The following is a 26,768-nucleotide window of genomic DNA, read 5'->3' as shown; positions in this document are numbered from 1 at the left end:
ACTGCTGGGTGAGTCTGCTATTGAGGTCCATTCCTTAAGACTTGAGGAAGTATAGAAAGGACTACTGGTTGGTGATAGTTGGGCCAGGTTGGGGCTTCCGAAGGGTGCCTCTGCATTGGCACTCAGGAAAGAATGCTGTTCCAATGAGCCTATGGGGACCAACCTATGCTGGGCAGGAATGGGATAAAGCTGAAGTTCAGGTATGGGGATTTTTACAAAGTTACATTGCTTTAACTTGGACCAACATACATATATATTGTATGCGTCATACTTGTGGGATCCCTGTGGAAAGTGGAACTCACTGTAGTAGGTACTGCTGCTTCAGTGATCTCCACTAGCTTTTGGGGTCTGAGTGCTATTCAGGGAAACTTTGCATTTTGTTAATGAATGCAAAGCATTCTCTGATTGAAAGAGGTGGAAAGACGGGGCAGTGACGTTGCCATCTCCACCTCATCCAATATACCGAGCAGCCTCAATGAGCCTATGGGGAACAATCTATGTTGGGCAGGAATGGGATAAAGCTGAAGTTCAGGGAATTTTTACAAAGTTACATTGCTTCAACTTGGACCAACATACATATATACTGTATGCGTCATACTTGTGGGATCCCTATGGAAAGTGGAACTCACTGTAGTAGGTACTGCTGCTTCAGTGATCTCCACTAGCTTTTGGGGTCTGAGTGATATTCAGGGAAACTTTGCATTTTGTTAATGAATGCAAAGCATTCTCTGATTGAAAGAGGTGGGAAGATGGGGCAGTGACGTTGCCATCTCTACCTCATCCAATTAAGGAGCACTTTGCATTCATTGACAAAAATGCAAGGTGTTCCTTGAATGTTGTCTGTACCGAGCAGCCTCAATGAGCTTATGGGGAACAACCTATGGTGGGCAGGAATGGGATAAAGCTGAAGTTCAGGGAATTTTTACAAAGTTACATTGCTCCAACTTGGACCAACGTACATATGTAGTGTATGGGTCATACTTGTGGGATACCTGTGGAAACTGGAACTCACTGTAGTAGGTACTGCTGCTTCAGTGATCTCCACTAGCTTTTGGGGTCTGAGTGATATTCAGGGAAACTTTGCATTTTGTTAATGAATGCAAAGCATTCTCTGATTGAAAGAGGTGGGAAGATGGGGCAGTGACGTTGCCATCTCTACCTCATCCAATTAAGGAGCACTTTGCATTCATTGACAAAAATGCAAGGTGTTCCTTGAATGTTGTCTGTACCGAGCAGCCTCAATGAGCCTATGGGGAACAACCTATGCTGGGCAGGAATGGGATAAAGCTGAAGTTCAGGGAATTTTTACAAAGTTACATTGCTCCAACTTGGACCGACGTACATATGTAGTGTATGTGTCATACTTGTAGGATGTACAATGTACCGAGCAGCCTCAATGAGCCTATGGGGAACAACCTATGCTGGGCAGGAATGGGATAAAGCTGAAGTTCAGGGAATTTTTACAAAGTCACATTGCTCCAACTTGGACCAACGTGCATATGTAGTGTATGTGTCATACTTGTGGGATACCTGTGGAAACTGGAACTCACTGTAGTAGGTACTGCTATTTCAGTGATCTCCAATAGCTTTTGGGGCCTGAGTGCTATTATGGGAAACTTTGCATTTTCCTAATGAATGCAAAGCATTCTCTGATTGAAAGAGGTGGAAAGACGGGACAGTGACGTTGCCATCTCCACCTCATCCAATTAAGGAGACTTTGCATTCATTGAAAAAAAAAATGCAAGGTGTTCCTTGAATGTTGTTTGTACCGAGCAGCCTCAATGAGCCTATGGAGAACAACCTATGCTGGGCAGGAATGGGATAAAGCTGAAGCTCAGAGAATTTTTACAAAGTCATATTTCTCCAACTTGGACCAACGTACATATGTAGTGTATGTGTCATACTTGTGTGATACCTGTGGAAACTGGAACTCACTGTAGTAGGTACTGCTACTTCAGTGATCTCCACTAACTTTTGGGGTCTGAGTGCTATTCAGGGAAACTTTGCATTTTGTTAATGAATGCAAAGCATTCTCTGATTGAAAGAGGTGGAAAGACGGGGCAGTAACGTTGCCATCTCCACCTCCTCCAATTAAGGAGCACTTTGCATTTATTGAAAAAAATGCAAGGTGTTCCTTGAATGTTGTCTGTACTGAGCAGCCTCAATGAGCCTATGGAGAACAACCTATGCTGGGCAGGAATGGGATAAAGCTGAAGTTCAGGTATGGGAATTTTTACAAAGTTACATTGCTCCAACTTGGACCAACATACATATGTACTGTATATGTGTCATACTTGTGGGATCCCTGTGGAAAGTGGAACTCACTGTAGTAGGTACTGCTACTTCAGTGATCTCCACTAGCTTTTGGGGTCTGAGTGCTATTCAGGGAAACTTTGCCTTTTGTTAATGAATGCAAAGCATTCTCTGATTGAAAGAGGTGGAAAGATGGGGCAGTGACGTTGCCATCTCCTTCTCATCCAATTAAGTAGCACTTTGCATTCATTGAAAAAAATGCAAGGTGTTCCTTGAATGTTGTCTGTACCGAGCAACCTCAATGAGCTTATGGGGAACAACCTCTGCTGGGCAGGAATGGGATAAAGCTGAAGCTCAGGGAATTTTTACAAAGTCATATTACTCCAACTTGGACCAAGGTACATATGTAGTGTATGTGTCATACTTGTGGGATCCCTGTGGAAACTGGAACTCACTGTAGTAGGCACTGCTACTTTAGTGATCTCCACTAGCTTTTGAGGTCTGAGTGCCATTTAGGGAAACTATGCATTTTCTCAATGAATGCAAAGCATTCTCTAAATTGAAAGAGGTGGAAAGATGGGGCAGTGGCATCGCCATCTCCATCTCATCCAAACTGAGAACACTTTGAATTAATTGAGAAAATGCAAGCGGTTCCTTGAATGTTGACCGTGCTGAGCAGCCAACCTCCTGTGTTCACAATGGAGCGGTGCAGTCGCTCAGCACGGGATCTGGAAGCTAGTGGAGATCACTGAAGAAGTTGTGCCTACTACAGTGATTAACAGCTTTTAGAGCAGTGGTCTCCAAACTGTGGCCCATGGCTGGATGTAGCCCTTCCCTTGTTTTTTTTTTTGCTCTTGGGGCACTATTTTATCTACTGACACAACGACCAACAATGGGGAGCAATTACATAGTTAGTGAGGTTGAAAAAAGACATCCTTCCATCCAGTTCAACCTATGATGTGTGTGCCAATTCCTGCCAATACCAGCAACAATGGGGCACAGTTCCTCCCAATATCACCATCAATGGGGCCCAATAACATCAATGATGGGGCAAAATTACTTCCAATGACAACATCAATGGGGCACAATTCAAGGGGCCACTGAAACCAAAAATGGGGCATTGTTTACTCCCACTGATGGCATGTTCTACTCGCAATGGCCTGGATCTAGTCCCCCTAAAGTCTGAAGGACAGTAAACTGGCCCTTTGTGTAGTAGGTTTGGAGACCCCTGTTCTTGAGGGATCCCACAGGTAGGGCACATACATATTTTCATTGATCTAAGCCGAACTATGTAAAGATTGCCATACTTAAATTTTCTTTTAACCTCTACACAAATATGCAGCCACTTGGTGGGTGGGACCTGACGCAGAGAGGCCACATATTTGCGTAGCAGAATGTAAACAAACCTGTGCTTAAGGCACGCCGTGCGTTCCTGGCACAGATACCGACACCTAACGGAAAGCTCCCGATTGCTACTTGTGATTGGGAGCTTTTCGATCATGTGATCATGGAGGTCACATGATCATAAACCCTGTCCCGCCTCCCGGCATTAGAAACCCCTTAAAGGGCCAGGAGGCGATGGTGTTTAGGTGGTTACAGAGTACTAGTACTCCCCGACTTCATGGCTGCACACGTGGATAACGTGCAACCCAGCACATGGCTAAGCCGCTTACCCAGCACTCGCCGTCAACAAGAGGGCTGCTGTGGAGGAAATAGCAGGAGGCTGATAGCATTACAGATTCAAGTATTTATGTTCAAATTAAAAAAAAAAATACAATAAATAAATGTTTTAATGACTCTATAACTGGATAAATGGTGTTTTTATTGCTTCATGGAGTTTAGGCTTCAACGTGTATCATGTGTCTATATTTTTTTTATCTGTATACAGTATGTATATATATATATATAAATATTATTTATTTTTTTAATACAGAAAAGGAAGAATCTTGCACAGATTGACATATTACTATATACTGCTGCTTATCAGCAGGACATATTTCCCTTTAAACATCCCATCCCTGCAGTCAGATGTCCCCTTTCTACAAAGACAAGGTGCCAGCTACCAAACACATTATAGGGAAGGAAATGCTGGAGGCTGCGTGTTCGGCAGCTTTTAGCATGCTGAGCCGAAAATGGCAAGCATCATCTAGTGCGAATCATCTCTGTCACAGGACTCGCTGTACCCGGTTTGATAACAGCCCCATGAGCTTTTACACTTCAAAAATCACGCCAAAGAGGAAATGAGAAAAAAAATTGTTTCAAATTGTGATTGGATTTTACTTTCTTTATTGTAGTTTTTTTTTTTTGTATTTTCATTACACTGTTTTGGCTATATATTGTTTTTATTTATTTATTTATTTTTTACTTTGATTCTGGTTATTAGCATGGGGCACTAACCACTTCAGCTCTGGAAGGTTTTACCCCCTTAATGACCAGGCCATTTTTTGCGATACGGCACTGAGTTGCTTTAACTGACATTTGCACAGACGCTGCACCCAAATAAAATTGATGTCCTTTTTTTTTCCCCCACAAATAGACTTTTCTTTTGGTGGTATTTGATCATCTTTGCGGTTTTTATTTTGTGTGCTATAAACAAAAAAAGAACCACAATTTTGAAAAAAAAAAACATATATATTTTTAACTTTTTGCTATAAAACACATCCAATAAAAAAAAAATTCAAAAAAATCAAATGTTTTCATCAATTTAGGCCAATATGTATTCTGCTACATATTTTTAGTAAAAAAAAAATCCCAATAAGTGTATATTGATTGGTTTGCGCAAAAGTTATAGGGGTTGATTTAATAAAACTGGAGAGTGCAAAATCTGGTGCATCTCTGCATTCAAAACCAATCAGCTTCCAAGTTTTCTTGTCAAAGCTTAAATGAACAAGCTGAAGTTAGAAGCTGATTGGCTACCATGCACAGCTGCACCAGATTTAGCATTCTCCCGTTTTAGTAAATCAACCCCATAGTGTCTACAAACTATGGGATACATTTATGGACTTTTTATTTATTTTTTATTGTTTTTACTAGTAATGGAGACGATCAGTGATTTTTAGTGGGGCTGCGACATTGCGGCAGACAAATCTGACACCTAACTGACACACTTTTTGGGGACCAGTTATACCAATACAGTGATCAGTGCTAAAAAAAAATGCATTGCTAAAGTGGAGTTCCGGCCTCAAATACCTTTTTTAACTAAAAATACCCCTATAATACTAATCCATCGCCCTTTACAGAACTGCTATTCTCATACTTAAAAGGTGTACAGTATTGGATTTTAGTCAAAATCTTACTTTTAAAAACGCTGGTCTAGGCGCGGCCATCTTGGATGTGGGCATCTGAAGCCGCAGTGTAATCTGCTGTGTCCTTCTTCCTGATTCCAGGGAGTGTTCTGGGAGTTCTTCCTGATTCCAGCCTCCTGGGAGTGATGACAAACAGCTCCCAGGATGCAATGCAAAGGTGGAAGTGATGTCGGTGGCCATGGCCACAGAGGGGGGAGAAGGAGGAAGTACAATAAAAAATGCCCTCAAAATTAGGTAAGGGACCCCCCCAAATAAATTGAAAATGCCCAATTGTTGATCAGCATAGCGAGCACTCCAGGAATCACTGAAGTTGCAAAATCGGCCGGAACTCCACTTTAATGTATAAATGACACTAGCAGGGAAGGGATTAACACTAGGGGCGATCAAGGGCTTAAGTGTTCTCCTAGGGAATGCTTTCTAACTGTGGGGGCAGTGGCTATACTAGAGGAAAAGAGAGATCTGTGTTTCAGCCATAGGTGTGCGCAGCTTATTGCATTAGGGTGTGCACCCCAAAGCTCAAACACACATGCCTTTCTCTGCAGCTTTGTGCATAGTGACTTCCTGTTCATTTACGAATTGAAGCATAGTTTACAATACAACACAGTTTACAATGCTTCAGTTGTGATTGAACACAGTGAGTATTTAAACTGTGTTCATTTAGAAAAGGAAGGGGGCGGGTAAATTACATATTGACTAGCCCCTTCCTCGGCTCTCCATCCTGAAAATCCTTGCAGCAGCCAGGGTGAGAGGAGAGGAGGGAAGCCAGCAGGGCAACACAGGGGGAAGCCCGGGCCGTAGGCAAAATCAGCACCACACAGAGTGAATAGGGTGTGCCCAGGCACACCCCCTGCCCACGCCTATGAAATACAAGATCTCTCTATTCCTCCCTGACAGAACAGTGGTCTGGCTTGTTTACAGGTGGGCACAGTCCGGCCCCCCTAAAGTCTGAAGGACAGTAAACTGGCCCTATGTTTAGAAAGTTTGGAGACCCCTGACCTATAGCGTGAGAGACTTCTACCTTTGTGGAGCAGGAGGTGTCAGCGATACCCAGGATTAGAGCATAGGAAGGGCAATAGAAGGTATTAGATGGCAATGTTGATGGACATTGAGGTTCTTCTAGTGGAGCCATTTGTAAAGAGACTTTGCCTGTGATGAAACAGCACTGAATACTTTATTTGACCTCTGAGATTCATGGATGTTTGTACTGGGTCCTCCTCATTGCCCACCCCAGAGTTTGTCATCTACTGAATGTTCTCTTTGAGGCTATCAGAGAGGCAGCAGCTTGGGACCAAAAAAAGGTCCAACTTCACTGTACCTTCACTGCACCTCAGCCCCTTTGGTGGGGGACTATTTTTTATGCTATATTCAACACTATCAAGACCTAATTTGTATTACCATATATACTCGCGTATAAGTCGACTTTTTCAGCATGTTTTTTTATGCTGAAAAAGCCCCCCTAGGCTTATACTGGAGTCAGGGTCCCCACTTACCTTTCTCCGGTGCAGTGCGCATGTGCCGCCACCGCTCGGGAAAGCATGTACACGTTCGGCTATTCCCAGGCAGACGGCACATGCGCGGTGATGTGTTGGCGCCGGGCGGCGCCATTTTTAAATGTAAGGCACCTCAGCGAAAGGTAAGTGAGACTCCTCCACAGCCCCTGCATCTCCTCAGGAGATGCAGTGCTGCAGGCATGGCACAGGAGTTTCTCATGTACTATGCCGCAGCCCTGCATCTCCTGTGCCATCTCCTGTACCATGGCTGTACCATCTCCTGTACCATCTCCTGTACCATTTCCTGTACCATCTCCTGTACCATCTCCTGTACCTTGCCTGTACCATCTCCTGTACCTTGCCTGTACCATCTCCTGTACCATGCCTGTACCATCTCCTGTACCATGCCTGTACCATCTCCTGTACCATGGCTGTACCATCTCCTGTACCATGCCTGTACCATCTCCTGTACCATGCCTGTACCATCTCCTGTACCATGCCTGTACCATGGCTGTACCATCTCCTGTACCATGCCTGTACCATGGCTGTACCATCTCCTGTACCATGCCTGTACCATCTCCTGTACCTTGCCTGTACCATTTCCTGTACCACGCCTGTACCATCTCCTGTACCATGCCTGTACCATCTCCTGTACCTTGCCTGTACCATCTCCTGTACCATCTCCTGTACCATGCCTGTACCATTTCCTGTACCATCTCCTGTCCCTTGCCTGTACCATCTCCTGTACCTTGCCTGTACCATCTCCTGTACCTTGCCTGTACCATCTCCTGTACCATTTCCTGTACCATGCCTGTACCATCTCCTGTACCATCTCCTGTACCATCTCCTGTACCTTGACTGTACCATCTCCTGTACTTTGCCTGTACCATCTCTTGTACCTTGCCTGTACCCTCTCCTGTACCATGCCTGTACCATCTCCTCTACCTTGCCTGTACCATCTCCCGTACCATGCCTGTACCATCTCCTGTGCCATCTCCTGTACCATCTCCTGTACCATTTCCTGTACCATGCCTGTACCATCTCCTGTACCTTGCCTGTACCATCTCCTGTACTTTGCCTGTACCATCTCCTCTACCTTGCCTGTACCATCTCCTGTACCATGCCTGTACCATCTCCTGTACCATGGCTGTACCATCCCCTGTACCATGCCTGTACCATCTCCTGTACCTTGCCTGTATCATCTCCTGTACCATGCCTGTACCATCTCCTGTACCTTGCCTGTACCATCTCCTGTACCATCTCCTGTACCATCTCCTGTACCATGCCTGTACCATCTCCTGTACCATGCCTGTACCATCTCCTGTACCATGCCTGTACCATTTCCTGTACCATCTCCTGTACCATCTCCTGTACCATGCCTGTACCATCTCCTGTACCTTGCCTGTACCCTCTCCTGTACCATGCCTGTACCATCTCCTCTACCTTGCCTGTACCATCTCCTGTATCATGCCTGTACCATCTCCTGTGCCATCTCCTGTACCATCTCCTGTGCCATCTCCTGTACCATGTCTGTACCATCTCCTGTGAAATCTCCTGTACCATGCCTGTACTATGCCTTTACCATCTCCTGCACCATGCCTGTACCATCTCCTGTACCATGCCCACAGCCCTGCATCGCCTGTACCATGTCCACAGCCCCTGCACCATGTCCACAGCCCCTGTTTTGGGTCTCGTGGTGGTCCAGTTGGGTCCAGTAGCTGCTGCATTTCCCACCCTAGGCTTTTACTCGAGTCATTAAGTTTTCCCAGTTTTTTGTGGTAAAATTAGGTGCCTCGGCTTATATTCGGGTCGGCTTATACTCCAGTATATATGGTAGTTCAGTGTTATCACAACAACACACCTATTCTTTCAGTAGTCATTGATCCTTTTATTGCCTTGAACATTGCAGCTTCCTTCATCGAAACATCCCAAAAATGGTCCCACGTAAGGTAATGATTACCATTTAGGCTGCTTGAACAATTTATTTCTTATAAACATTTAATGGCTCTCTTATTTCCCTCTTGAAATGTCTCAATAACATAGGAGGTCTGAAGAAGAAAACAATGCTCTTTTGGTGTACTATTATTATTTTGCCAAAAAAAGACACAGAAAACATGCTATAATTGGCTTTACTAGTTGAGCAGCCATTGTTCCTCCGAGCGTGTGGTGACAATTTAGTTTGTAGTTTGTGACATGAAAATTAGTGTTATCATGGTCTGGAAATTGACAAGAATGGATTGCTGAAGAGAAGTGTGGGGCTATTATAGATATCTGCAACATAAAATAGGCTTTAAAGTTGAACTCAGCTTTGTACACGTGGAGAGTAGGAGATAACACGCAGAACTGAATTATATATATTCAAAAAAAGTAGGACATAGAATTATACCATAATAAAATAGAGAAGAATGGAAACCTCAAACAAAATTTAATAAATGGGCCACCAGCCATAAAATTAAAGAGGAACTCAAACCTTTGATATGGCTATTGAGGAATGCATTTGAATTAAAGTTTTTGTGCCCGGAGTTCAGCTTTAACCTTGGACAACTTTTCAGTCCTCACGTGGAAGTATGCAAGAGCAAAAAAGACTAAAGATTGCTTAACCATAGATTGCTAATTAATCTTACGCCATACAGACCCAACAGCGCGGGGGGGGGGTTTACAAACATTCTACAGCCAACCAGGATTGTGTTTATATTGACAAGCTGGTGCCTGATTGCTTCCACATCCCCTGGTAATGGTGCCACCCCCCCCCCTGCCATTTTTCCTATGTGGGCCCAGGACCAACATAGCAGTTGCCACCAGGTTAAGGGGAGAGAGCAGAGCTGATACACCTCTGCTCTCTTCCCCTCCTTGTTGCTGACCACAAAAGTGATTTGTTTGATGTCACTCCTAGGTCCGCCTCTTGGGCAGGCAGCAGCGCAGCCACCTGAATGCTTCCACATCCCCTGGTAATGGTGCCCCCCCCTCCCGGCCATGTATCCCGGGCTCCGCGTGCCCATATTTGGGCCCAGGACCAACATGGCGGTTGCCACCAGGTAAAGAGGAGAGAGCAGAGCTGATACACATCTGCTCTCCTCCCCTCTTGGTTGTTGACCTGGAAAGTGATGTGTTTGACGTCACTCCTAGGTCTGCCTCTTGGGCAGGCAGCAGCGCAGCCACCTGAATGCTTCCACATCCCCTGGTAATGGTGCCCCCCCTCCCGGCCATGTATCCCGGGCTCCGCGTGCCCATATATGGGCCCAGGACCAACATGGCGGTTGCCACCAGGTAAAGGGGAGAGAGCAGAGCTGATACACATCTGCTCTCCTCCCCTCTTGGTTGTTGACCTGGAAAGTGATGTGTTTGACGTCACTCCTAGGTCTGCCTCTTGGGCAGGCAGCAGCGCAGCCACCTGAATGCTTCCACATCCCCTGGTAATGGTGCCCCCCCTCCCGGCCATGTATCCCGGGCTCCGCATGCCCATGTATGGGCCCAGGACCAACATGGCGGTTGCCACCAGGTAAATGGGAGGGAGCAGAGCTGATACACATCTGCTCTCCTCCCTTCTTGGTTGCTGACCTGGAAAGTGATGTGTTTGACGTCACTCCTAGGTCTGCCCCTTGGGCAGGCAGCAGCGCAGCCACCTTAATGCTTCTACATCCCCTGGTAATGGTGCCCCCCCCCTCCCGGCAATGTATCCCGGGCTCCGACTGTCCATATATGGGCCCAGGACCAACATGGCGCTTGCCACCAGGTAAAGGGGAGAGAGCAGAGCTGATACACATCTGTTCTCCTCCCTTCTTGGTTGTTGACCTGGAAAGTGATGTGTTTGATGTCACTCCTAGGTCCGCCTCTTGGGCAGGCAGCAGCGCAGCCACCTGAATGCTTCCACATCCCCTGGTAATGGTGCCCCCCCCCCTCCCGGCCATGTATCCCGGGCCCTGCGTGCCCATGTATGGGCCCAGGACCAACATGGCGGTTGCCACCAGGTAAAGGGGAGGCAGCAGAGCTGATACACATCTGCTCTCCTCCCCTCTTTGTTGTTCACCTGCAAAGTGATGTGTTTGACGTCACTCCTAGGTCCGCCTCTTGGTGTCCCCGTCCAGCATACCCAGGATACGCCTACGCATGAAAACACCAATTGCAATACACTTGCTACATATTGCCGCACATGGCAGAGTAAAAGCAATATTTCTAGCACCAGACCTCCTCCATAACAGTAAACTGATGACCTATAGGGGGCTTTTAAAGTGTCGTCTATGGAAAATATAGGATACTGAAATGTGTCGCTATTTCACGGCCGCACACAAATTTAAGGTATGATATGTTGGGTATCAATTTACTCAGAGCAACTTCATCTTTTATATTTCATGAAACAATTGGGTACGTTATTACGTTTGTGTGCCCTAAAATTTACTTTAGTGTATTTTTTACTGAAATGTCACGTCTCCTAGTCCTTTGCGGTAATATCATGTGAAAAATTGAAACTACCACTATTTTATTCTTTAGGGCTTTCACAAAATAAATAATGGGTGGGGGTATGTAATCCTCAGGCCAAAAATTATGTTTTATGCGTGAGTGCAAATAAAATGCAAAAACGACATTTGAGCTCACAGCAGTAGTGCTCCAGTGGAAATGCACCCCCCCCCCACCTCCCCAACATCAGCAAAATGAGGGGACACCTTTATTTTTACTATAGGGCACATGTGTCAAACACAAGGCCCTGGGCCTTTTTTATGTGGCCCTTCCATCCAGGGCTTTTTTTTCAGCCAGAAGGGAGATGTAAACGGCCTATGAAAGAGTGATGAACACCGCACACTGTGTATAGCACACCCCTAAACCCTGCACTCAGTATGTAGCACACTCCTCAACCCTGCACTTAATATGTAGTGCACTCCTCAACCCTGTACTTAATATGTAGCACACTCCTCAACCCTGTACTTAATATGTAGTGCACTCCTCAACCCTGCAATCTGTACGTAGCTCACCTCTGAATTCTGTATGCTGTGCATAGGGCACCAATGAAACTGAACTCTGTACATAGTGCAACCCTAAACACTGTACTTGGTACATAGACCATCCCTGAACCATGCACCCTGTACATTGGGCATTCCTAAACACTGTATATAACACACTCCTGGTGTCTATTGCCTGTTTAAGATCCTCCCACTGTTGGATGCAGTTGGGGGGGGGGGTACATGGTTGAGTTCCTGCACCTATTCTCTGAGGAAAAAAGCCCTGGATAACTTTATAAAGTCCTACAGATACAACCAGCCTTTTGAGGGCAAAAGCAATGGGCTCGGGCATGTTCGGATTGAGAATGCAAGGAAGCCGGTCAGGAAATGCCACACTGCCTATGATTGGCGGTGTGCAGTGATGGCTTCCTGGCAGGCTGGATCCGAACATGCCCGAGCCCATCACTAGAGGGCAACCATAATGCTGATGCAGCTCGTGAGTAAATTGAGTTTGACACCCTGCTATAGGGCATAAAAAATGCATACGTTACAAACCACATATTCTTTTTATGTAAGTATGTTACATATAGTTAAAAAAAAAAAAACTTCCATTAACTTTTTGACATACACTTCTCCAGCCGTTCATTTTATTAAAGTACATCTAAAGCAGAATCCTGAATAACTCACAATGTTATAAATATTATATGCACAAAAATATCTTTTTTCCTGAGTTTTACCCATGTGTAAGAAATCCTTCTGGACATCTAAAAGCACTTTTGTTCAAAGCTTGTTCTAATCTGTTGATCTCCATTGTAAGGGAAACAAGGAAATTTCATATTTCAGATTCTGAAGAGTGCAGCATGCCAAGTCACTCCGAAATCCGCTTGTTATGGAAACGTATTAATGGGCAGGTATGTAGGGCAGAAATGCAAAATGATATAATACTCAAAATGCCTGTGACCCACATATTTGAAGGAGAAATATATCAGTTCACCGATCGTTCACGCCGCAGGCCTGACAAATCTTTCACCACATTTATTAAAGTTGCCCAGAACTCAAAACAGGATTTGCCCATCTTATAGGGAACATCTAGAAATGGTAACTGAGCCTAAGTAGTGCCCGTAGAGTTCATTCACATGCGAGATTTTAGGAGGCATCCTCACTGCCCGTCAAATGCTCTCAGCACCATACATGTGAACGAGCTTCAGGGAGGACGAGCTCTAAAAAAATTAATTTTTTCTTGAATTCCTCTTGAAAAATTGCAGTCTACGTCATGTGTCTAGGCCCTCCTTTACTTAAAGCCTCATAGCTTTGTATCAGCAGTGTAAGATATAAGGCACTGCTGTCTCTGACTGCTAATCTCACATTTGGAGTGATATTTGGTGAGGTCATTACTGTGCTGTACTTTTCTCCATGTTGAAGAGAAAGCTGCAGTGTGATTGTACCAGAGAATTTTTGGAAATTGGAATTCTTAAGACTGGGGGCAGGGTAGGGGGCGGTAAAAGGAACAGAGTTAATCTGAAATGTTGCTGTGGACAGGTTGCTTTAAAAGTTATAGGTGCTTAAGGGATAGGTCTACAGTGTCTACATGACATTTCAGTTACATTGGCAGTGCACCTGCCCCCCCAGCCATCTGTAGCTGGCAGCCAGGTCCATGGAAGAGTGGTTAGGTGGGAGCAGCTGCATGGTGTGTACACCAATCCAGTGACACTATGGCCACTTCCTGGGCTACAGTGGGCCAACCCTCACCTGATGAGCTCCTGCCGTGTTGCTGGTGGTGTCCCCGCTCACCCTGACGAGGAAGGGCCACTCCCAAGGAACTCCAGACTGTTCTGCTCCTGCACAGTACTGCTCCCCTTCCTCCTCCTCTCCAGGCTTTCAGTCAGTGCTGGGGCAATATTATTCGCAAGAATGATGTCACACACTTTCCCTGTATGTTTGTACACATTGCAAGTATGATGCCTGTGCATAATGGTGGACCCTACCTCCATATCTCTCTGCAGGAGCGCCAACTACCCGCGCAATGTGCATGGCATCATCACATACACTTTGTTTACATTTTACAAATTCCTGAGAGATACCGAGTTTGGTAATGACCTGCCAACTGAATCGAAATTCTGGTATTTCCAGGTCATTTTTGGAAAGTTTCCAGGTATGAGTGTAATGATCTCCCTATTTCTGCTTTATCCAGTCTGACCTTCCTACACCTCTGCTGCTGGCTGCTTCTTGTTCCTCCACCATTAATCATAATCAGATCATCAGTCATCATGAGGATAGTTCTGACTTGAGGAAGCAAAACCCTGCTTCTCTACCAAGGTGGCCATCTTCACACAGAGGCATCATGGAGAGCAAGCCATGGTAAGTCAGTAATGTGGTAAAGATCAGCTGCAGGGAGACCACAGATGTCACTGTTTAGCCTTCAGTTTCCTGCCTGTGTATTTCTTGCCCTTGTTGCAGTGGTTCTGCTTGACCTGTGATTCTATTCACATTGTCTTGTTTGGCTTCTGTGCTCACCTATGAGTGTCGCCTGCTATACTGAGGGTTATTATTTCCTTCCCTTTTATCACTTCCTTTCCTGCCTCCTAGTTTGCTTCCCTTTATAAGGCATGCTCAGTGCAGCCCGCGCTGCCTGAGCAACTTCCTAGTTCTCTGAACTCATGTTTGCCTAGTGTTTTGTGTATTCAGTGTCTGACTTTCCATGTACTGACCCCGGCTTCATCTTTTGTTTGTGCTTGTCTGCCACCTGCCCTGATCTCGACTCATTTCCCGAATCATTTTCTCCTGCCATCTGTACTCTGCATATGCCAGTGGTTTTAGTATTGTTGGCTATGCGTATCTGGGGGCTCAGTCCTGTTTTCAGCTTGCTGCAAATCCAGCAACTCCGAGTTAATGTTCCACAAGAGCCCACTACCACAGAAACATGACAACAGACAACACTGGTGACTAATCCCTTGATCTCTGGTTGCTACTGTATTTTTGAGTACAGTCTTCACAGTTCAGGTCCTCTTAGGAGGGGCTGTCGACTGACATCACAGAGCCAGTCCAGGCTCAGACAAGATTGCGACAATGAAGTTGGGATCTGCCCACATGCCTGGACCGGCACCCGGCTTAGCTTCTCAGCAAGCCACTGAGAGCCCGAGCCAGCCGCTCCCGCCCCCTCCACAACCCAGCGCTCCAGTGAGTGGGGGGTGGGGGGCCAGAACAGAGAGTAGTGATTGACAGTATGCATCTCTCTGCTCAAGGAGCTGTGAGAACCAAGTGATCAGTGGTGTTTGATCGCTCAGCTCTAAGTGTTAGAGACGGCGGGGGACAGATGCATCATCAGGCCACCTAAGTTAATATAATTGGGAAAACAAATCTCAAACTTCTCTTGCTACTATTTGCCAAGTACAAGGTCTCAGTAAAGCTGGCTATATACTGCTCAAATGTACAGTATATTTGAGCAGTGCATATGTATGTGTTTGGCTGATTTCTGCTGATTTTGCTGAAATTTGAAAATTTGAGCAAAGTATGACCATGTACCGCTTCACTCGACCAGGCATTGTTTGGTGATGGTGTTGGCATTGCCGGCTGTCACAGTAACTTGGCAGGGGGGATTCTACCATCCATACTGTATAGATTTTTTTTGCTCAGCTTGCAAGATGAACGTATACTTGATAAAATAAATCTGAAATCTCAAATGTATTAACTTTTTTCTTACTTTTCTGAACTTATACAGAATAAAAACACTAGACTGGCAATCGGTTTATCATCAATCCTGTGTTGTTTTAAACTAACTGATCAGTTTATTTTTTTACTTTTTGGATTATCCATGTAAGAAATATCAGCTAATTAATAAATAAGAATATAAAACCAAAAAATTAATTTTTTTATGAGTTGTGCCCAAAAGAAATTGGTAACAATATATAAAAAAGATACAAAATGTATGTATGTATGTTAAAATCAGACATATTAGACTTTGCATGTGTCATAATACAAAAACACAATATACATATATTCCTGTTGAATATTTTATATACAAAATTGCAAGAACACTTGAATTGATGCACATTTGGACTGTAGTCTCTACGCGTTTCGTGATACAGCACCCACTTCCACAGAAGACAGTCAGAATTTGGTTTGTGCATATCTGTGGGAAGACCATGTCATAATCAAAACAAATAATTATATATAAAATAAACGTCTGTATATGTAAATAAAATCACCAGAGGTAATGAAGGAAAGGAGAATATAAAAATGTATCCAGATGACCAGACAAACTGGAAAAGGACCTGTACTGCATAGAAGTAGTACATGTTTATGGATGAGTTGTCTCTCATTTTTTCATCAAAACTGTTTGACTGAAGGACTGCAGATATTGAAGCCAACAACCTTCCCTGAAAACCCAAAAATACCAAGATTACCCCCATCCTGTCTTTAATTTGTCAGATGATAACCATTCTTTTTTTGCAGTTGAAAGATCATGGCAACCATATTTTATTGCAATTACAAAACAAATGCAGACATTGATTACAAGAATGAAAAACACAGAACAAGTTAGATGTTAAAAATTGACCTCCTACGGTCTCTAAAGACACATATCATCTGAACAAAATACCAGCCTTTATTACACCTCCTCAAGAACAATTACCACCAAAGTACCCAAATAAAGCCAAATAACCACCGCCACCACAATACCAATGTAACCTAATTTAGGAGGGGACAAACATACTTGAAATGGGCAAAACCATTCAAAATTTTATAACTGGCACCACCTTCGAAAACCCAGAGACTTCTGCCTGCTGCTATGATACTTTAATTAAGCAAATAAATACCACAGACAAAATGTAAGTGGTATATCAAAATGACAAACACTTGCAGAACCAAAATGTAAAAATAGGGAATTGGGGAGGAAACAAAAAGAGGAAGCTCAGGTGAGGGATGGTGCGAGAAACTTGTCCAACGGTGGCTAGGCTTGGACTGATCTTCAGCAAGAACCTCCCTCCTCCCACCCGCCACCCCATGACTCCCACCCCCTCCAATCAGGTAAGTGCTTTTTTTTCTTTATTTAAAGCTAAACGAAATGAACATGCATCACTCCTGCTCTCCTGCAGGCACCAGTCATATCGGCCTTACCCTAAGCTTCTTCTATAGCTCCAAGCCTTGTTCCTTGGAAAAAGACTTGGGAGAAGTTCCCATGTAAAACATTGGGAATTATTGTGAAAATAGAGAACAAAAAAAAGCTTGTGTAATAAATAAATACACAAAAAAAAGCAGCAAACACAATTGAAATATTTTTCATAATCACAATTCGTGTAAATAAACAGTGTTGTGCTAATCAATAAATGTGCCACTAATTTCCGATAGTAATAAAAGATACAAAAATGTCCAAAAACCAATTAATGTGATTAACATAAAAGTCCACAACATGTGTAAGTAGATGAAAATGCTCCACCCATAAATCTTCAAATAAGTTCCACGATAGGTCAGGAACCTCCACCAGGTGGACAGAAATGCAAGCTTACTAATCAAATATGACCCCTAAAATTAGTGGTCATAAAAGGGCTGTATCAAAAGAATTCCCACTGGCCACGTCTCCCCAGCTTCTTCCCTGAAACTCAAGATAACCCTGTAAATCCCATGTTTCCACCTCAAGCTATCACCCTGCTAAGAAATAAAAACAGGAGCAGATGCTCCACAGTGCGTAAAATCCAGTATTTAAATATAAATATCACTTACAAACATCAACAGGGTAATAGCGCTTTAAAATCAGCTCTGGCCGGTATACAAACAGAATCACAGAATCTTCTGGTAGCGCAATGACATCAGCTTCTCCCTAAGCGTTTTCGTCACCCGTGACTTTATTGGGAATTGGGAATACAAAAGCAGCTATGGGAGGCATAATGGACCTCCTGATCACATAATCACTGTGAATGGCTGTCACAGTGGTCACATAATTGGCAGCCCATTCTGCCGAATCCCATTAACAAACAGAGATCATGAGATGTCTGTGACAGTTCAGTCATTGTGCTAGGAATGAGCAGTGAGTTTGCTCTCAGCACAGAAACCTTGGTCCCTATGGGTGTATATGTGCTGTGTGTATGCATTAGGGCCCACCTTCCCATGCGCTGTGTGTATGCATTAGAGGGGGCGGGCCCAGCCCACCCTCCCTGCCACCACACATTTGCGTTATGTGGTTAGCGGGAGTTTAAAAAAGCCTGCTGCAGCTTAGAAGGTCAAATGCAAGTCAGAAGGAAGTCAATTGAAGGTCAAATGCACCCAAGACACAATTTATATGGAGCTCACTTCAAAGTGATACCAAATACAAGAGGAATGTACACACTGCATTGCCCATATACACAAGCCCTTAGAAATGCAACAGATCTGTCCTGTGGGTGCATCTGAAATAAAGAAAATCTAAAAACAAAGAAATGAACATATTGCAGCTTATCAGTCCTAAAATTAAGTTCCTGAATCAGTTCTCTTTTTCTGATTTTGTTTAACTTGTTAATCCTTTAAACAACACACTTCTGGTTCTTGGGTGGCTATGTGCACTCCTCCACTGTATCTATTGGGGGAGCTATAATTGCCACCCAGAGTGGACTTCAAACATGTCTGTCTGTGTCCATCTCTGTTACATGCGGGTGAGGGGATTGGTAGTTTACACAAGAAAGATAACATTGTTTTTGCTTCCAAAAAAAATAAAAGAAGAGGAGGGAAAAATCAAGTGACAGTTGTTATCATTATAACAGCAGCGCAACAATTGCCGCACATAGAAATTAGTGAAATCGGTTATAACAAATAAAAAATGCTAGATATATGAGGGGGCCTTCAAACCCATCACCGAAGATGAGCACCAACTAACATAAACTGTAATGATAAAATAATGGGTGTTCGTTAAGCTGAGGGGATTTTCCCTTCTTTTCCTCCCATGTGAAAGCACTGGTGCTTGGCCATTGGCCACTTAAATCCCCCATTGGCCACTTAAATCACCCAACATTGTAATATGGAGTGAATCAATGGAAAGCTGGTTACTAGACACTCCCACTGAAGTCATTTAGGGCCGAAATATTCTGCCACAAAGATGCTCAAGTACTTTTTCAAGAGATAAGCGTCAAGTTTCAAGAAACATGATGCTCAGGTGGGAACGGACATCATTGAATATAATAGAACACGGGGGGGTTCCTAAATGTAAAGTTGTCCATCAAAGTAAAACTGTTCTTTGCCTATGCAATTAAAAGCAACATATTAAAGGCAGCCACGACAGATACTCCAGGTATAGGGGAAGATGTTACCCACTTATCCCATTCACAAGGGGTGAATAAATGGTAAGCTAGTTACTAGGCAAGAAAACATGTGAAAACATGGATTATACACATTTTCTGGTTGAAAATTTTCCGTTGAAAATCATTGGGGCCAAAATGCTTGACTCTCCCAGAAGAAGCTTGTGTACTTTTTTAAGTCATGAACTTCAAGCGACACAACACCCAGGTGTGAATCGACACCACTGAATATTATGGAAATCCTAGTGCCGAGCATTAAAGTGCTTCTGGCTGCTAAAAACTGTTCTTCAAATTGCTCAGGTGTGAATGGGGCCTGAGGACTGGGAAGCTGCAATAAATTGCATTTTAATCTTGAGTTTAGTTATACTTTAAACCTTAATATTTTCAAAGCAACAAATTCAACTCAATTGGCTCATGAGCATAGCTCTGGCATACAAGAAAGCACAGCTGCCCATTTTAACATATGAAGCTAAAGGTTTATAAACTCAAGAGAGCTGAAGTATCCAAGCATTAACATCGCTGCTAGTTTATATACTATTGACATCATTTTGCTGTTGTAAAAATTCAAAATTAAATAGGCATGATATGAAAGAAGAGGTCCACTAGACCTATGAGTCATCTCTTCTGACAAATGCCAACATTGTTGAACTGCTAGCCTTGGAGTGGTAAGTACTGACACCTATGTTCATTATATTTGATCTTTTGTGTCTGCAGGACTCGCAAAGACAGAACAGAAAGTTCTCAGGTAGCTTCAGTAGCTGCTAGCAAAACCTTTTAAGTACGGATACTATCTCAACAATATCTACTTTTAATATAACCATATATACCTTACCTTTGGAATTCGTGCATGCTTTCCCCATCTGGCATCTTTCACTAGACTTAAATCCAAAAGTTCAGTCTCCTACAAGAAAAAAAAACAAAAAACAAAACATGAAGCAGATAGAACGGATATGGATGACTTGTTATTTAAATCTGAATTCCAGGTAAGCAGCCAAATACACGGTTAAAATACAATTGAAATGTTTATTACAAGTTTTAACATATTGTGCATATACAGTCTCTGTCCACAAGGGGCTTACAATCTAAGGCAGCCATTCTCAACCAGGGTTCCATGGAACCCTATAGTTTCTCAAGATGTTGCTAGGTAGACTGACCTCCTATCTAATGGTGCTTGCATATTTCAAGGCCCTTCACCACTTTTCAGAGTTGATAGTCTGACACCAATGGTATTTTTAGCTTAATGGTGGCATTCTAACCACTGACATCCATCTCCAGTAATCATCCTGGGGCTAAAAAGCTCACAACCACATCTGTGTCCTGTTACTTCTGGCACCAATGTTTTACCACATTGATTGGCTGCTTTAAAAAAATTTGATGCGGCTCACCTCTCCATTTATACTGCCTCATCCCCAGACTCCACCTTGCTCTCCTTTGGTGATGAAGCAGGGGGGTCTCTGAGCTGGGTAAAAAGCAGGTCTGTGCTGTCCCTCACTGCACATACTGTATGAGGATTCCCTTTTCTGCATGAATTCTTGGGCCACCTGAATCTTACTCCATGCAGGAAAAAGAAGGTCCACCATCTCATTTTTTCAATTTTTCTCAATGTTCTGAGAGATAAAAGCAGTTAACCTCTGGTTTTTGCAGCCCCAAGGGCGATCCCTTTATGGTATCCCCTGTGCTTTGTCTTGGACATGTGCACAATTTCATGGCATTGCCTTTTTTCCTGGTGACATCCAGCATATTTTGAATTTATGGTTTATTGCATATTGCATTTTAATATAGAGCCTTAAATGTGTTATTTAGATGCCATCCCCCTAAGGAAGACTTAATCAATTGAAACGCGTCAGTCTCTAAATCTATTTATATCCCTTAAAAATGTATTGAAACTTAAATCTATTTATATCACCTAGGCTTTTTATGTCTCTGTTATTTGTTATACTGCTTTCCCTAGCTTCAATGGTTAATTTTTTGTTTCAATTATAATATTGCATTTTTAGCTAAACATTACATATATAAATTCTACATCATTTTGGTATCACATAGTCCCATTTTCCCCTCTCTCTTCCCCTTTGTTGGTTTCTTTAACCACTAACAACCAACGTAATGTGCAATTTTCTTTGATAGACTAATCCTAGCAAGGGTTCATGGGACCTGAAAATTATTTGAAGGGTTCTTCTGGGGTAAAAAGGTCTAAATTCTTGCCTACATACTGCTACAAAGGAGCCAACTGACCTACCAATTGACAGGAGCCAATTGACTTACCAGCATGTCTATAGAGTGTGGAAAGAAACCCACGCAATTATAAGAACATGCAAATTCCATGCAGGCAGTTTCCTTGTTGGTATTTGAACCAAGAACCCTAGTACTATTTCAGTGCATTAGTGCATGTTTAACACAGTATATTTCAGTGCGTTACTGTACGTTTAGCTCAGTATATTTCAGTGCGTTACTGCACATTTAACGCAGTATATTTCAGTGTGTTATTGCATGTTTAACACAGTATATTTCAGTATGTTACTGCACATTTAACGCAGTATATTTCAGTGTGTTAGTGCATGTTTAACACAGTATATTTCAGTGCGTTACTGTACGCTTAACTTAGTATATTTCAATGCGTTAGTGCACGTTTAACACAGTACATTTCAGTGCGTTACTACACATTTAACGCAGTATATTTCTGTGCGTTAGTGCATGTTTAATGCAGTATATTTCTGTGTGCTAGTGCACATTTAACACAGTATATTTCAGTGTGTTACGTGCCGTTTAGCGCAGTATATTTCTGTGCGTCACTACACGTTTAACGCAGTATATTTCAGTGGGTTATGTGCCGTTTAAAGCAGCATATTTCTGTGCATTACTGCACATTTAATGCAGTATATTTCTGTGTGCTAGTGCACGTTTAACGCAGTATATTTTAGTGGGTTATGTGCCATTTAAAGCAGTATATTTCTGTGCGTTAGTGCATGTTTAACGCAGTATATTTCAGTGTATTACGTGTCGTTTAGCGCAGTATATTTCTGTGCATTACTGCATGTTTAACGCAGTATGTTTCTGTGTGTTAGTGCAAGTTTAAGGCAGTATATTTCTGTGCATGGTAGGAAATCAGCATCTAACTTCAGCTTGTTCAATTAGGCTTTGGCAAAAAAACCTGGAAGCTGATTGGTTTCTATGCAGAGCTACACCAGATTTTGCACTCTCTAGCTTTAGTAAATCAACCCCACTGTATTTTTAGCTTTAAGAAGTAGACATCTAATAAATAGATTATATTTACACATAATCCTTACTCGTGTTCTGTTTTCAAACTGCTGTACAAGGTAAAACTGTGGTATTTAGAAATTAGTTTGCTATATGGTCAGCAACTCAATGTCCAATTTCTAATTAAAGGCAATGTATATGGAAAGACTTTCTGCGGGAGTGATTGATTCCATTATAAATGGAAAACCCTTCACTTGGCTAGACTGTGGTCATTGTAAATGGGATTGGCAAAGGACCAGTTTTACTTTAAAAAATATATACTGTGGTAGTGTTCCAAGTCACCTTATTGCTTGCTAATCAGTCATGTATTCTAATAGAATATAAAGCTTTAGCTATATAAAGAAGAACTATTTGTTCATATACAAATGTGAAATTAAATTACATCTGCAGATCTATGCAGACAAGATACTTTAGTGATCCTAAACAGTTAGAATGAGGGAGACCTAGATGTATCTACAACTGTTATCCTAAGAAGCTGATGGTTCCCCCTGGTGTCTCTCAACCAATGGCAGCGATCTTCCTCGGTCACTTCTTTTATGAGCGTGGTTTGCTGTGTCTGTATGCCTCTGATGGCATCACCCTAATGTGTCATGATTTGAAGATTTTACATTTTTAGCAGAGGTTCCCCGAGACCAGAAATGTATTTCAAGGGTTCATCTGTGTTGAAATGGTTTAGAAAGGCTGATATACATATTTGGAAAAGGACTTTTGAATTTGTTCACTGTATTGTTTATTGTTTCACCTGTTGCACTATTGTGTATTGGAGCACAGCAGATGGATATAACCATCAGGTTTTTTATTTATATTTTTATTTATTATTTTTTTTCATTTTTTATTATTCTTTATTGTTTTGGATACCATTGCGCTTGACTAACCATTTGCAAGTTGCATCGTTATTATCACTGTATGACATTGATTTGTTGAAGATTAGTATCACAGAGAATATTTACATTTTCTAATGTCACTATATTTCGATCACTTTTCTAGCCACGGAATAGCTATATTAGTGCTTGACGACTGTTAGGTAATCTTCATAATTTAAGTAATAGCACGGGAGCCCTCACTACACACATTTATTATGCTGTATCTTATTCACTGAGATGGTCATTATCAATCCTTTGGGTATTAATGATAGTTGATACCACATTTGTTTGAGAATATTTTTTTATTAACACAAGCACTGCACTGTTTATGTATTTATACTGTTTATGTATAATATGCTTGCTGTGTCTTCACTAGTATTAGATATACACTATATTGTCAAAAGTATTGGGACACCTGCCTTTACACGCACATGGACTTTCTTGGCATTCCAGTCTTAGTCCGTAGGGTTCAATATTGAGTTGGCCCACCCTTTGCAGCTATAACAGCTTCAACTCTTCTGGGAAGGCTGTCCACAAGGTTTAGGAGTGTGTCTATAGGAATGTTTGACCATTCTTCCAGAAGTGCTTTTGTGAGGTCAGGCACTGAAGTTGGGCAAGAAGGCCTGGCTTGCAGTCTCCACTCTAATTCATCCCAAAGGTGTTTCTATCGGGTTGAGCTCAGAACTCTCTGCATGCCAGTCAAGTTCCTCCACCCCAAACTCGCTCATCCATGTCTTTATGGAAAACGCTTTGTGCCCTGGTGCGCAGTCATGTTGGAACAGGAAGGGGCCATCCCCAAACTGTTCCCACAAAGTTAGGAGCATGAAATTGTCCAAAATGTCTTGGACTACTGATGCCTTAAGGGTCCCCTTCACTGGAACTGAGGGGCCAAGCCCGACCCCTGAACAACTACCCCACACCATAATCCCCTCTCCACCAAATTATTTTGACCAGTGCACAAAGCAAGATCCATAAAGACATGGATGAGAGAGTTTTGGGGTGGAGGAACTTGACTGGCCTGCTCAGAGTCCTGACCTCAACCTGATAGAACACCTTTGGGATGAATTAGAGTGAAGGCTGTGAGCCAGGCGTTCTTGAGCCTGACCTCACACATGCGCTTCTGGCAGAATGGTCAAACATTCCCATAAACACATTCCCAAACCTTTTGGAAGCCTTCCCAGAAGAGCTGAAGCTGTTATAGCTGCAAATGGTGGGTCAACTCAACATTGAACCCTACGGACTAAGACTGGGATGCCATTAAAGTTCATGTGCGTGTAAAGGCAGACGTTCCAATACTTTTGACAATATAGTGCAGTGGTCCTCAACCCTGGCCTACAGGGCCCATTAACAGGCCAGATTTTAAGTATTACCTTGGGGAGATGCAGACTAGAATACTGCAATCACTGAGCAGCAAATGATATCACCTGGGATGTATTTCAGTTATCTTGAAAATCTGGCCTGTTAGTGGGCCCTGTAGGCCAGGGTTGAGGACCACTGATATAGTGTACCTAAATATAATGTGCAGACCTTTGGTGAGGTCAGAGGTCACCCTTCAGCCAAGGAATGGCTTAAACGTCCACATAAAAATATGTTCCAAGTCTATTTTTCAGAAAATCTTAAATCCATTTGATCTGCACAACAACCAAGGACCCAGCAATGGAAAGCTCATTACTATCTCAGTACATGATTCCTTTAAGCCTTTATCAGCAAATAATATTTCAAGGGCTAACACAGAAATGGTTAAACTTGGAAAAAAAGTTAATTTATTGAGCTAATATTTGCTCAGATGCTTTGAAAATATTTCTCCTTCTCAGTTCTCCTTCAAGAATCTCGATCTGGAAGCAATTATTTTTTTTTTTTATTAAAATGAACTGACAGTATTACTTTTAATCACCAAACAGATCTCAGCATGAAAGAGCACATTAAATTCTAATTTATAAAATCATACGCTATGCTAAACATTCACTGTCACAAAAGGGCACAGAACTATTTCTAGCAGCAAAATAACAAACTACAAATGCAATGGTAATAATAAATTATCATTGTTTTTGGCATATTGATGCATCTACTGTGCTAATTAGCCAACAGACACTTAATTCCAAATTCCTCCAGTACCAGTATTTCAAATCTTTTGAAGGACCATCATATATACACACATTATTCATTGCTGTAGAACTACAATACAAGCTATAATTATTAATTATATGTATACATATTGCATTGACAATTTAACATCAGGCCCATTAAGGAGCTTACAATCTAAGGGTTATCTCCCACACGCGTATACACAAATACTAGGGCCAATACAGACAGGAGACAATTAATCTACCAGCATGTCTTTGACGTGTGGGAGGAAAACCCACGCAAGCACAGGGAGAACATGCAACTTCATGTAGTGTCTTGAGTAGGATTCAAACCAAGGACCTTTGCTGAATTGCTGCCATTCAGGTAAAAAGTCAATAGCAATCATTTTCTCGTGAAGGTAGTCAATACCATCATCTAAAGAGTTCTAAAGAACTCAATCATATATAACATCTGATGGCCTGCTTCTTATTAGCTGCTCTAAAGCCTAGTACACACGCAACGATTATCGGCCGACCGATCGTCCGTCTTTTGTCCAGAGTGGTGTTTTGTTGGTTGGAATGTGCCTAGACTGCACACGAATTTTCTCGCCCGACAAAATTCTACTTCAGAAGTGATGTCATGTGTTGGTTTGCTTTCTTTGTGTTCTTTCTTCTCTGAGCATGCCCAGACTTGCTCATTAGATTTTTCCCTGTCGAAATCAGTATTGACTGCACGGAAATCGGACGTGTTTTGACGGCGGACAAAACTTTTATAGCCTGCACACCAGATTTTTTTCGGCCGAAAAGTCGGAGTCGGTTGTCGGAAGCACCATACTAACAAGCCAAAAATCGGCAGATCGGTCGTCGGACGAAAATTCCCTGCCGATTTTCGACGCGTGTGTACGAGGTTTAAGTCTTTTCTGTTGAATTGTGTGTGACCTACTTCATTCTGCTCAGCCTTGGTTCACACCTGAAGCACTTTTCCAGAAGCACTTGAACACATAACATAAGTATTCCCATTGTATCTTATGCCCATTTACACCTGAATGTTGTGTGACTCGAAGCTTGTTGCTCAGAGCTTGAAAGAAACATGAACTTCTTTGGGGCAGAGTCTCATGTTTGTTGTCCCTATAGATGCCAATAGTAATACCTGAAGATTGTACGTAACGTGTTTTTTACACGGTTTCTTGACTCTCCTTCTCCTAGTAGCATTCTATTGGCTAAAACACAAATGGCCAAGCCTTAAAAAAGTCCACTTATTCATTTCTAGCTCTAGTTTAACCACTTGCCGACCAGTCACGTTTACTGTACTGCGGCAAAGTGGCTTGTTCCCGTCCAGCGAC

At 42.7% G+C, this 26,768-nt stretch overlaps 1 protein-coding gene across 1 annotated transcript in view; it reads right to left on the bottom strand.

The window, feature by feature from the left end:
- The window catches only part of PLCB1 (phospholipase C beta 1), a 1,154,983-nt gene that overhangs the window by 816,748 nt on the left and 311,467 nt on the right, over positions 1–26,768 (bottom strand). Inside the window, exon 3 of the mRNA XM_082249959.1 lies at positions 20,077–20,145. Coding sequence (XP_082106085.1) covers positions 20,077–20,145 — 69 coding nt within the window. The remainder of the gene's footprint in view (positions 1–20,076; positions 20,146–26,768) is intronic.

This window comes from Pelophylax lessonae, assembly GCF_965119305.1.
Source record: "Pelophylax lessonae genome assembly, chromosome: 3".
Classification (NCBI taxonomy): Eukaryota; Metazoa; Chordata; class Amphibia; order Anura; family Ranidae; genus Pelophylax; species Pelophylax lessonae.
This window is presented reverse-complemented; position numbering and strand designations above follow the sequence as displayed.